Source organism: Nicrophorus vespilloides, unplaced genomic scaffold (genome assembly GCF_001412225.1).
Source record: "Nicrophorus vespilloides isolate i.1.1-1 unplaced genomic scaffold, Nicve_v1.0, whole genome shotgun sequence".
Taxonomy (NCBI): domain Eukaryota; kingdom Metazoa; phylum Arthropoda; class Insecta; order Coleoptera; family Silphidae; genus Nicrophorus; species Nicrophorus vespilloides.
The window spans coordinates 24,872-39,426 of NW_017099576.1; the positions used below are offsets into that span (position 1 = coordinate 24,872).

General features: G+C 30.3%; 2 protein-coding genes across 13 annotated transcripts in view; one reads left to right on the forward strand and one right to left on the reverse strand.

Annotated features, from left to right (window-relative positions):
* Window positions 1–14,555, reverse strand: part of LOC108564779 (sodium bicarbonate cotransporter 3) — an 81,796-nt gene that overhangs the window by 22,392 nt on the left and 44,849 nt on the right. For all 12 annotated transcript variants that reach the window (XM_017923894.1, XM_017923897.1, XM_017923893.1 and 9 more), the window contains one exon: window positions 14,388–14,474. In XM_017923894.1, coding sequence (XP_017779383.1) covers window positions 14,388–14,474 — 87 coding nt within the window. The remainder of the gene's footprint in view (window positions 1–14,387; window positions 14,475–14,555) is intronic.
* On the forward strand, window positions 11,571–12,966 carry LOC108564780 (actin, muscle-like). The gene has a single exon (XM_017923905.1). It carries the CDS (start codon window positions 11,659–11,661, stop codon window positions 12,787–12,789), a length of 1,131 nt encoding a protein of 376 aa, XP_017779394.1. The 5' UTR covers window positions 11,571–11,658; the 3' UTR covers window positions 12,790–12,966.

A 14,555-nucleotide genomic window follows, 5' to 3' on the forward strand; every position in this document is an offset into this window, starting at 1 on the left:
TGACAAAAAAAGATTTATTTATATATTATTAGTATATATTGTATATTGTTTGAAAAAAAAATATTTCTTTAAAAAAATCCAGGTATATTATTTTCTTTTTTTCTTTATAAATTTTAGTAAAGTTGGAATTCAGTAATATATTTATTTAGAAGTATAATAGTATTATTATAAATTATAAGATTATATTTCAAAAATTACATAATTATATCAACTTTGCTGAAATATAAAAATAAATTGAGACATTTATCTCTTAATATAAATTAGTTAAAATATTCGAAGAATGTTACGTTATTGGGAAATGCGGACAATTAAATTTGTCATAACATTTGCAACTACAAAAAAATACCAACGCAACTAAGAGATTTTGAATAAAAACACCTTGACCTATTTTTATTTGGAAATGTTGAGGATGAGTAAAAATAAAAGTAGTTCGTATTTATAAAATTTGAAAAAAAAAAAGAAAGGAATTCGTAACATTCGTTGCATTTTATTAACAAATTTGTTCATATTCAAATATATTAAAATATAATAAGTTAATTAATTGTTAATATACAGTTGTTATATTATTTAATATAGCATATTTGAATAATTCTTTCAAATGTAAAAAAAAGATTGTAATAAATTTCAGTAGCAAAAACTGTTCTTTGTTTTATAGTTAACGTTTCATAGCTTATAGAAATTATATAATTAGTACCCTTTGTCATCTTGGAAGAAATTGAATGGAACTTGAGTAGAACAGAGACGTCTACATCGTACAGATTCACAGTATACACACAGCTGATGGACCTCGAGTCCGATGACAACTGGGTGTGATAACTCTTTTAACAAATGCAGATACTGCATTGAAAATAAGATTTAAATATGTAAACAAGTTCTATTTCCAACTTTTCACTGCATGCGTCTTGCAGTTGATAAAATATTAAAATACTGAAAGAAAATATACATCAACTAAATTCTCTGCACATCAAATTTAGAGGATACATACAAATATTTTAATAGTTGAATGTTTGTTTTTGTACTTATTAATTCTTCTTAAAGATTAATTAATAAATTTTCAATAATATTTATTGTTATTAATATTTTGCATTGTTTAAAACAAACATAGAAAATGTATTAAACCAATATAAATAAAAACAAATTGATAATGTATGCATTCTTCATTGTATTAACAACTATTGTAAATCAAGTATACAAAATATACTGAGGGCACTTGTCAAGTTATAAGAATCTATTTTTATCGTCTGGTGAAAATCCTCGCCAATCTTTATTTCCTTTTTAAACGTCCATCGAGGAAAGTTGCTTCTAGCATGTCATGCCTTATTTTCCTCAAGTGCCCATCACTTAAACTCTCATTTTTTTGTGGTAATACTTTCCATTTGCCTCTTTCGACCGTAATTTATTGAATCGATGCTTGGGCCCTTTCTGGACTAAAAATAGCAACGGTTCACTAACAATGTTACGCACAGTTTCGTTTCGTGGACGGACGTGTATGAGAGCGTTGAAGAAGGCGAGGAGAGAATAGGACGAGTGAGAGTTTCATGTGTCATCTGTCCGAATATGAAATTTTATTTTTGCACCGCGCGTAGCCGGCCGTTGGGAGTCGAAATAATCGGGTGCGCGCATCTGCACACGCGAAAGCCCGACGTCCCAACAACGTTCGCGCATACCACCAAATTCGAAGGAACTATTTATATCATCCCCCCAACCACTCCACTCCGTTCCATTCCGAACTAGATGAGATGCATACGCACGGACCGACATATTTGTCCATTTTCTTCAAACCGCCAGCACAGCACCTCTTTCCTAAGATCATCGCTTCGATCCTTCTTAGCAAAGCTTTGCTCGAAAACTCTTGCAACTCTATTATTACACCACACTGATTGCACTCTCCTTACGTAATTTCGCAACGCTCCGTCCGGTTTCTGGCGACTCCATTAAAGGCCAAATCTATTAAAACAAATTATGAAATTGAAAGTTCCTCACTCTCGAGGAAGTCTTATGTCACACACAAATGTATAAATTCGACGCGAATTTCCCACTTGAATTTTGGGAAATCATTTAATAAACATTTCGCAATTACATTTAATAGGTAACAACAGCGGCACATTGTTGGCGTTAAATTATTGTTTATTTGTTCATCATTTGAATCATTGTCAAATTCATATGTTCCGGGGTACTTTACACTCATTGTTGTACTTAAATTAATATTTTCCGCTATTTCAGGATCAATGTACTTAAAATATTAATCACAATTTTTTACTAATTTGGGTACATTTTTACCGTTAAATAAAATTATTTATTTAAAAATTTCAGCAATAAAATGTAAACTCTTTATCTATTTATTATTTTCTTCCATTTAACAATTATGTTTGTTAAGAATAATTTTAATATACATTAACACATAAAAGAATAGTTATTTTCCATTTTACAAAAAAAAATATATTTTTTATATTATATATTTATGCAATTCAAACAACGAAACCTTTAATACATAATGTAATTTATTTCCCTGAGAGTCCAATTATTTGTTATAAGAAACAAAATTTCCTTTCAAATATCTGGAAATACATTGAAATATTACAAGTAATAAAAACTAACACCTATGAAATAAAATAAATATATTACTTCATAAAGCGAAGCTCCCAAGAAAAAATATCAAATTCATTAAATCAGTGAATGGCGGCAACCTGATAAAACATATAAGCACATTTGTTCATTTAAAAAATCGCAACTCCAGAACAGCGGTCTATTTTATATGATGAATGATAAAATTTAAGAATTCCAGCTATTACAAATTGTAAAAGAAATATTTCAACGATTATTTTAACATTTGTCAATTCAATTATTACATCTTTACTAATAAACAAATTGTCGCGACTTGATAATCAATTAGTCAAGTTTCACGTGTTCATCCCATAAACTGTAATAATATCATTACATCAAACGACTTAATGAACTTGATATTATAATATTTATAAGGGAAGAAAAGAAGGAAATGAAATATCGGTAAAAGCATGAAACCTATCAAAATGTATGTCCAGGGTTGAGCATATATGAATTCCTCTAATCACCAGCACTAACGATCTCCCCTGGGATCTAGAAATATATCGTATATCAAATATCGAAATATAGTAGAAGAAAGTTTAATAAAAAATAAATAAATTCGGTAAAATGATGTATAGCGACTTGAACATTCAATATTATTATATGTATCTTCAGAATACGATAAGTTATATATCCCCTTTATTTAAGACTATGAATTTTTTATCGAGTCATATAACTCAGCATGTTCATTTCATCATATTGATGTTATACAATGCGTCCTATTTAATATATTTAATATAAATAATTGGTAAATTTGTCCAAATTTGAATGAATAAACATTTGTTAACAATAAAATATTAACTGATTTAAATGCCTCACATACCAATAAACTAAATAATCTGCAAAATTAATCTCTCATTAAAATTATAAAAATATAATATTCTATACATTTTTTTTATAATTTTTTAAAATTAAAATTTAGTTTGTTTCGAAATTTTTAAACCGGACTTTCTGTATTTACATATTTTTGTATGAAAACGAGGATAATTTAAAAAGAATGGTTGTGACGTTATTGTTACAAATAAATGATCAATCAAAATTATCATTATATTATTTTGAATCTCAAATTACATAGTTTCGATTTGAGTCTACTAAATCAAAAGTACCCAACTTTGGTTCAACTCTTCAAGAGTTTTATTATGGCTCAAAAATTCTGTATTTCGGTTTTTTTTAAATATTTCATACCAAAAACTTTATGTCCCAATATTATATCAGTATATTATTTTGAATCTCAAATTATATAGTTTCGATTTGAGTCTACGAAATCCAGAGTGGTCAAACTGTGGCTCAACAATTCTGTGATTCAGATTTTTCGTAATATTTAGGCAAGTAACTATGACTCTTGCTGCAAAATGTTTGTACTAAATCATACTTTATTTATTTATAATATATAATAAATTATAAATAAAAAACAAACTATAAAGTTTATAATAAGTAGAAATAATAGCTCAAATATTTCGATAATATTTTTAGAGCAATTTTTCTCCATTTATTTGTTTTTAATAAAATATATTTGATATTAAATCAGTTATATATAAATAATTAACGTAAATATATTCTTTTCCACGAGTATTAATTAATTTCGGGTAAAATCCGTGCGAATGTGCATACTGAATAAATAATGTGATCAAACCATTACTTTATATAAACGAATTAATTGCACGTAAATACATATTATGCTTGTTCCGAGTATTTACATTATTTAATGCAAAACGAACCAATTTAGTTTAGTAGATTATTTAGTTTACATATTTGTTTTTCTCTTTACTTCTATGGAAATCGAATATTTCCTGGATGCAAATAATCGTGCACGTGAAACCTTCCTTGAATAGATATATAACCTGTTAGTGTTCTCCTTGGCCTGTAGCGAATACAATTTTATGTAAACATTGACTAATTTAGAGACTTGGCTTCGCGCGAATTTGCACTACGCCAAGCCAAAATATAATGTAATAACTTATTATACAATAAGCTTCAAGGATAATGACAACACAAATAAATAAATGTGATTCATGTGCATCTTACATTAATAGTAAAACAAACAGATAATTATAGATTAAATACATTTTAATCGGTGTTAACAAATTGTTAATTAATTGTATAAATGAGTAAATACTTTCAAGCAATCTCGAATGAGATTTAAAAAGGATATGAAACTCTCCAGTAATTAACTTAATTTATCTTTATTATTAAACCAGTCTTTTCACTTTTACTATGTTTCGTACAATTCGAAACACTCACATAAAAGCGGACAAGGAAAATCAATCGAAAAAGCGGTAAAAATGCCTCAATTAGAAATCAATGGTATTAATTGTTAACGAACGTTGCGAAATCAACTTTCAATTCGTTCAAATTGGTGTGGCTATAAAACCGAATGGACGTTGTGACGGTATGTCAACGACATAATTTTACGCTCGTTGAAAATGACTAACTTTATAAAGCGGTGACTCACGTCAATAGCTTTTTTTGGCAGCGCGGTTAACTTTCGTTGGTGCAAACTGTAAATGGGAAATATTAAATATAAATCTTTTACTCTATCTAAAAATACTCCTACCGTTATGCAAGTGTTCACTCAATGATCGTATTCTGGTATTTCATGAGTTTTCTAATACATGAAATACACGATACTATTAATAAGATAATTACACTTTTTTTCATCGACTGTTCAATAAACAATAATTAAATTATTATGGCGTTTTCGTGTTTTGTTCGCGTGATTCTTGTTAAGTTCATATAAAAAGAAATAAAAATAGATATACGATAGACATATTGATATGTACGGTCGTAATTACTGGAAATAAGTTTATTGTCTCAATAAAAATATTAATTACAATTTTGATGTAATATCTTAATATGCATTTGCATATTCCAATATAATATTACTTTATATATGCTCTGCACATAATGAATTCATACTTAACAATTGCCAACAACTTACTTAGCATTATGTAATCTCAAAACTTTAACATTTACATCTTCGTTTATAACGTGATTTTATTATACCACAATGTTTACTAAAGCTTAAAGTCAATGATACATTTAATAATTTTGTAATTAAACAATCTAATTTCATAATATCAATTGATCGCAATTGAAAGTGACATAAATTGTAGCAATGTTGAAAAGAAAACTATTTCACTTCACTTTATAAAACATTATTTTGGATATAATTTAAAGTTATTGGTAAAAAAATATAAATCAATCCTTTGGTGTATTTACTTAATAGATTTACTAATATAGTACCAACTATTACGGGCAGAAAGACCTATGGTCAATAGCCCTTTGTATCAGTTAACTTTTTTGAAATTATATATATATTTATTTTTTTCTTTTTATTTCTGTATATATTTTTTTTGTACGACAAATATTAATTACATAATACTAATATATCATAATAGTCATTAATGTTGTATTTTTCATGCGACGAATGACACAATTTATTTAATTTCTTCAAATGATAGTAATAAATTTCAATATATTAAAAATGAATTAAAAAATATTAATTAAATTTAAATAAAAGTGCAGTGTCGTATTTGTAATTACAAATATAAACCGTTAATTTCTTGTGACCTAGTTTTCTTGAGAAAATATTTAATTGTTCGTATAAAAATAACGACGGTAAACAAATTACTTCCATAGAGATTTTCAAGAGCAGTCATTAACGCAATTCCATATCTCATTTAAGCATTTAATAAATCATAAGTTTAATTAATAAATACCAAAAAAAATCTCTAGGAAATCAACCTAAATATGTTTGAATAACTAAATAATATTTGATACTGCTTCCGTCTCTTTGTTTTACTAGATATTTATCATTTTTATCAATAAAAAATGTAAATATATATTAAATTTTCCGACACGAAATAAGTACCATATTTTCGGACGGAAGAAGTAATATTTTATTTAATATTAGTTTTGGGTTAAATTTAGTGGTTTGGGTTGTCTATACCATTAGGAAAAATTAATCTATTTACATGATGATTCACAATTTCATCCCTTAGAAATTAATTTCATTATGCTCTCCTTGGTATTTTCAAAGACGTATTCTAAATATATCCCATTGTCTGATTAAGCTTGCGAAAGAGGGATCCTTTTGATTAAAGAGTATCGATTAAAAGCCATTGTGTTCTGAATAATATGGAGAGAGAAAGATAGTAATCAGTAAATATCAAATAAAGTGATGGTTCCATTTTTTTAATCAATTCTAAAAGCTTAAAAAACTTTCAACATTTTAACTTAATATTTCTTTTTTATGTCGTATAATTTTATTCACAATATCTTCATAAATGTGAACATTGAGTAATTTTAAGAACGCGGTTGACATTAAATGGATAATCTTTTACGGTGGACAGTTATCATTATGATGATTTGATTTTTTAATTTGTTCGTTGGCTGTCGAATTGTAGGTTAACTTCATTAGTAATTAATAAATACTATTTTTGTTAACAAATTTTATGAATTAATCATCATTTAAACAATAGCAAATAAAAGTGAGTTAATTTTATATTTTTTATGGTTATTGCATTAAAAGGTATAATAGCCTTTTTATTATACTTGTTTTGAATTTGAATCGATTCGTTGAGTTCAGTTATATAATAGTTGTACTTTCTTATGAAATATAATTACACGTTATTTATGAATATCACTACTTATTCTACTTTTATTCAGTGCGTGGTCAAAGTTACTAATTATTTTTTTCGTAATTATATAACATTTACTTTTTTATTCAATATCATTATCTGATTATAGATATAAGTAACAAATTATTCTTAATTCTAATATACAAAGAATGCAATAAAAATACTTAATAAAAAATATAATTGTCAACAAGAAAATACTTAAACAAATTATTATTATTATTATTAGAAATATGATTTAAAATCTTGCTTAGAGGCAAGATTAAGATAAAGTTTAAATAAATTAAATAATAATTATAGTAATTAGCTTTTAATAAATATACACGAAATGTGTTAAATCTACATTCAAATGTAAAGCGTATCTTGAAGTATAGAGATGCTAGGCAGCCGATCATACAAGAAAATAATACTTAGATATTTTCTAGATTTCAAATACAAACCATTTGTTTTTTTTTTCATGAAGAACTCATCAAATATTGACAACATTTTATAATCTTGTTACTGTCACCTGACATGACGTTACATTGATTAAAATTCATACTTAGAATAATTTTATTAAAAAATAAATAACAGACTAAATCAATATTGCCCATAGATAGACGTGTCAATATTTGTAACAGTAATTTTATAATCTCATCTCATGATGCGTATTTGTTGAATGTTATAGAGAACACAAAAAGAAAGGATAATCAGCTAATTGGCATCCACGAGTGAACCGACTAATGAGTCAATTAAACAAAAGTGTAATTCCAAAACACGCGCACGGAATAAATTAAATTCGTCGATATTCAACACCAATATTTGCGAAAGATCGTTACGTCTCCCAATTTTTTTAATAATTCATAGGAAAATCAAAAACACTAATATTTGAATAAGTTACAAACTTTTAAAATCAAGAATATTCTCAGAAAACCTCACGTTTGTATTATAATTTACATTTTTTTATCCGCAAATCGAAAGGAATTTTTCAACGATGTAACGAGCAATCATTTTGTTACCAAGAACGGAAATAATCGTTTTATTCTGTAAGAACGTATGCGTCGTTGCTCTTTCTTTGTTTCAAATTAATCACCATGTTTCTTCCACTTAATAAGAAAATACGCTCAATAAACAATCCCCGTTTAACTATCGAAGGTCGATTTGTCTGTTATCTGGTGGATAAATAATAAAAATCGGTCTCACAATAAATACGCTGTATTTGCTCGTTCACATTCCACTGCAATTTTTATATTTACATCAGACCTGTTTCTTTATTGTTATTTTTCTACGATTTTTCTTTCCTTCTCTCATATGGATTGTCGTGGGTGTGCTGTTAATGTTAACATTCCAATAGAAAACTTTAATAGTGAATATTTCCCGTTAAAAGCTTTTTAAACGTTTAATGAAATTGTGCGTTTACGAAAGTCTCGTTCGAAATACTACAACGAATTTTCTTTCTTCTTTTTTGTGTGATCGTATTGCGTTTATTGGAACACTTACTCCGGGCGCTGCCTAGCAACTCGTTCCATCAAAAGATCCATCCACAAATACTCAACAATACCTTCAAAATACTTCAACTGAAATTATTAGAAGCTGTCAATTTTACAGTATATTAGTAACTATTTGATGAATTCATGTTTTAATATTAAAATTAGGTTTATCGACAAATATTAATTGACTCATGAACTTTCTTCGCTTAGTTAGGTAACAGATATGTTGTTAACACTGCGTCAATGTCAGTGTTTCTTCTTAAACAATAACAAAACATATAGGTAGTATGCCTTGGAATCAAAGTATATCACCTTCACCAAGTCACTTAGTTTACCGAAGGCCAAATTCTTTTAAGTCTTCTATTGATCTCGACTTTTGCTTCAAAAACAAAAATTACCTCAAGTATTTTGATTTGTGACTTATCCAAAATTGCAGATATTAATACTTTTTTGACTTATTAATTATTAAACAGTTTACAATGACCGCATCAATTCATCCCAAATAATAATTATATATTTGTATTATATACAAGCAAAATGTTTTTTTCCATTTTAATGTAAAGTCTCTTTTTGTGCTATTTGGAACATACGATTAATTCAAATTTATTTTTGTTTATTACAAAATACATTCATAATTCCAAAATTACTTAAACTTTACCTAATTTACAAACTGTGTAAGTTGTTACAATATACAGTGTAAAAAGATCAGTAATAAACAGATTTGATTGATATAATATTATAAATATTTCAGATAATAGATAAAGAATATATTTCTAATGCAGCATTTTCATAGACACTTTTGAAGCAAGTGGAGACAAAGTATATGATAAATTGTATTAAGTTTAAACAAACTTATATTCAGTGCACTTTTTAAAAGCAATAGTTTATTCTTAATAAGAAGTTAAGTTTTCAAATGTGTGCTTCATAAAATATTTTATAAATATAACTAGAATATTATTAAATTTTTGATTAAACGTTTATAAATTATATCATATCTATTGGACATAATTGTAGTTAACAAACTGTTAATCTCTAGAAAATTATACTAAACAACGAACGTAGTTAATAAAAGACTTGTTACCTTATTATTTATAGTATACCATGATTTAGTGCAAAATTTTGTTGCTGGAGAGAAAAAAATCGTGCTGGAATTTATTACGCTGCAAGTAAATTAAGTGATTGTTTGAAAACAATGCATCATCGAGTAATCCAAGAACACTCTAATTATCCACATAGTCTATTTCGCGATGTGAACCAAACATATTTCGAGTGCCACTCTAGATTATTATAATGAATTTTTTTGCTACCTTCGATTATTGATTGGAGCTTCCATGAATCCAGTTTGGACTATTTTTTACTATACAGTGGAACCTCGCTTAACGAGTTTAATCCGTTCAAAAATTTTTGGATTTTCACTCGCATAGTGAAAAATAATCAAAAATCCACATAACATGCGTATACAAGTTTTTTCAGATGATGTAGCAGGCGCGGTACTTGTCTTCTCATTGTCACTCGTTAAGCGAAATGCTCGTTATGCGAGGTTCCACTGTATATTTCTCTTTGCTATATATTTTTTGTATTCATTCAATAAAAGTTCAATTTAGAACTTTAGTGAATATATCAGATTTTCACAGTATACATACATTTCGCACATATTGATTGGAATAAAATTAAAATAAATATACAATCAAGGATTGTTTATGTAACCAAACTCTAAGAGAAATATTTTTCATTTAATTCATGAAAACATCAATATTCTTTTAAAAAATATATGAATTGACTACTATCGTTTACATTATATTTAGATATAATGACATTGAGTAGTAACTTGTTTACGTAATAAATGTATATACAATATACAAAAAATTACTTATTTTTATCCCCGTCCTTGTCTCTTCTTACAAATGGTGTAATTTATGGAATGATTTAAATAATTATTGGCTAATCCTAAATGCGAGCATAAAGACGTTTAAAAATAGAATTTTAGAGTAACGTCCGCATTTTCGGTTTCTATGCTTACAAGGAACTACACAGATCGAAAATCGAAGGGATATAATTTCATTGAAATAATAACATTAATAAAGTCTTCGTTACAAAATTATTAAAATAAATCTATTGGACCTGGTTGTTGTCTCGAATAACATGAACCGCTTTCTTCAATGTAAGTCGGTTCAAATGCTAAAAATAGACGACTCGAAATATTTATTTATCTAGATTGGTTGCGTTTATCCTGGATTTCAATTTTTAATTTTAACATGCAAATTTAATTAAAAATATGTAAATTTGAATGTAGGCTAATTGTCATTGTTAGTCTGGAAAGGGTTGACTGTTTAAAATATGTTATGAAATATGTATCTGATATGCATTTTTTGTTGCGTCTATTGAGCGTTTCTGTTGTTGTGGATGTGTATAAGATGTTTTGGGGGCGAATTGTGGTGTCTGCCAAGGGTTCAAAACTCTAGACAATATTGATCTGTCTGGTTAGCCGGCGAAGGGTGTCTGGATATCTATGAAATAATTCACTGTATTGAATTGCTGAACAAGTTCAGATATTTTAGTGATGAAATAGTCGGGGTGGGTTTTAATTTCTATTGTTGTTGTTTATTGGGGTTGATGATTGATGTTTACCGGATTTGGAAGTGTGTTTTTTATGTAAAAAATACGAGGCTTGTGGGTCGCGAATTCCTGAACGTAGAGTTTGCCAAAAAAAGTATGAAAACTATCTCCCAGAGTGAAGCTAGCGTCGCGGCTGCCTTATATCGACGACGCTACGCCTCTGCGTCGCGGCGCTACCGAACCATACATAGTCCACAAGAACTATTCATAGCCAGCCTAGCAGGCACTATAAAACGAGGGATTTAAGTTTTTGCAGTCATTCGCAGTTTACAAGCTCAGTAGCTGAGTCCTTTCTGTCGAACCAGTAGTGCCCAAACAACTAAACAATCAACATGTGTGACGACGATGTTGCGGCGTTGGTCGTTGACAACGGCTCCGGTATGTGCAAAGCTGGCTTTGCCGGTGATGACGCTCCACGCGCCGTCTTCCCGTCCATCGTTGGTCGCCCAAGGCATCAAGGTGTCATGGTCGGCATGGGACAGAAGGACTCCTACGTCGGTGATGAAGCCCAAAGCAAAAGAGGTATCCTTACCTTGAAATACCCAATTGAACACGGTATCATCACCAACTGGGATGATATGGAGAAGATCTGGCATCACACCTTCTACAACGAACTGCGTGTCGCCCCAGAGGAACACCCAACCCTCCTCACCGAAGCCCCCCTCAACCCAAAGGCTAACCGCGAAAAGATGACCCAAATCATGTTTGAGACCTTCAACACCCCGGCCATGTACGTCGCCATCCAAGCCGTCCTCTCCTTGTACGCTTCCGGTCGTACCACCGGTATCGTCTTGGACACCGGTGATGGTGTTACCCACACCGTCCCAATCTACGAAGGTTATGCCCTTCCCCACGCCATCCTCCGTCTTGACTTGGCTGGCCGTGACTTGACCGACTACTTGATGAAGATCCTCACCGAGCGTGGCTACTCTTTCACCACCACCGCTGAGAGGGAAATCGTCCGTGACATCAAGGAGAAACTCTGCTATGTCGCCCTCGACTTCGAACAGGAAATGGCCACCGCCGCCGCTTCCACCTCTTTGGAAAAGAGCTACGAACTTCCCGACGGACAGGTCATCACCATCGGTAACGAACGTTTCCGTTGCCCAGAAGCCCTCTTCCAACCCTCCTTCTTGGGAATGGAATCTTGCGGTATCCACGAAACCGTCTACAACTCCATCATGAAGTGCGACGTTGATATCCGTAAGGACTTGTACGCTAACAATGTCCTCTCCGGTGGTACCACCATGTACCCAGGTATTGCTGACCGCATGCAAAAGGAAATCACCGCCTTGGCCCCATCCACCATCAAGATCAAGATCATCGCTCCCCCAGAAAGGAAATACTCCGTCTGGATCGGTGGCTCCATCTTGGCCTCCCTCTCCACCTTCCAGCAAATGTGGATCTCCAAGCAAGAATACGACGAATCCGGCCCAGGCATCGTCCACCGCAAGTGCTTCTAAATCAACATCTACTACTCTACCTTACAAGCTACTATTTCTTTTATTATTACTCAATTTTAATGAATCATAAAAAAAAATCAATCAACATCTTAAAGACTCTGTTATACTATATCTAATAACATGATTATTTTTGTAAATTTATGAATATACGATATAATTAAATACCGACCACCATCATTATTTTCTTTCATTCTTTAAATACAAACATCCATATACATACACCCAAACATACAACAACAGCAGCAAAAACAAAACAAATTGCGAAACAAATAATAAAAAGAATTTCATTGAGGATCAAAAATAGCCGGCCAACATTTGATGCCTTTTGTCAAATTTCCAACGCCCCGCGACCCATCCCGACTTCGCTCCTTTTACATAAAATCTATAAATACCCGAGGACCACGCAAGACTCTCTTACCAAACTGCACACATACACCGCAGAAAAAGGAGAAGAAAACAAAGTATAGATATATTTAACATTATCTAGATGCCACCTATATAATTACCCCCCTTCGGAAATTTTGTTTAGCTTCATTTTCTAAATAGCCAAACGCTATTTATGCCAAGGATTCTTTCACAGTTATTTTCGTTAGCCGAGTAAATGAATCCCGAAGGTTGCACACGTACAACGGGCCATGCCCGAGAAGCTTTCACAGGCCTGAAAATTTCTGTAATTTTGGTTGTATACCGAAAACATTATCGAATACCTTCACGCCTGCCTGATTCTCACATTGAACGCGGGATGCGCTTCATAGAATATATTACATCACGCTGTTATAAATACTTGTAATCCAGATATCTTGCATAGTCTAAAAATATTATGAATAGGATTGGAACTTCGAATACCAAAACTCTGCTTTAATATGCAACCATATGCACAGTTTAATACTCTTAATATTTTTATTCGATAATAAAATCTTCATATAAAACATTTACTAAAAATAAGAAACACATCAAGCACATCCACTTGATTAGTTCAGTAAGTAACTTATGTGAATATCTATGGAACAAATACTAGTTTATCTAGTAAACACTGTTCTATAACATCTTATTTGTTTATTTATTAATAATTGTAATACATATAACCAATGCTCAGTATACTAATAAATAGCTTTTTTTACAATACAATCGCAAATATCACATAAATCTACAATCTACTTTAAATAAATGAATATATAGTAAATTATATTTGACTAAATATATAATAAAATGATTTTGTTACTATAAAATAAGATGCTGTTATTTAAAAAAAATTGACTATGTAATCGCTCGTATTAGCAGTATTAGTTTATTAGAATATTTATAAATCTGTGAGAAAAAATTAATATTTTTTTATCCACTGATCAATTATATATTAATGTTATATACGTATGGTTTTATAAGCTTTATGAAAAACTGTTATAGAGTTAATACTCGTTACAATTGAAGAATTGATTCATTTATATCTGTCGCTCTCATCGCATTAGAAGTAGTCCACTGTGGATTTACAGCAGGCCAACTTCATTAACGAGCCATGCCATTCAGAGTATGTCGCCAATGCAAATGATTGGAATAGATGAGGCGGCTGCGGTTTATTTTCGGATTATGAATTGATTTACCTTCAAAGTCCTTCTCGTCATACGGCCCCACGTTCTGAGCTCCCGGGTCCTTCGGCGCTTCGTCATCGTGTGGATCCATCCTGGGCTCTGAAAGGATACAAGAGAATTAGAAGTCGTTAGTACATTTCACTCGAATCAATTCGGAAAAGGGCGGACTCCTTTCTGGAC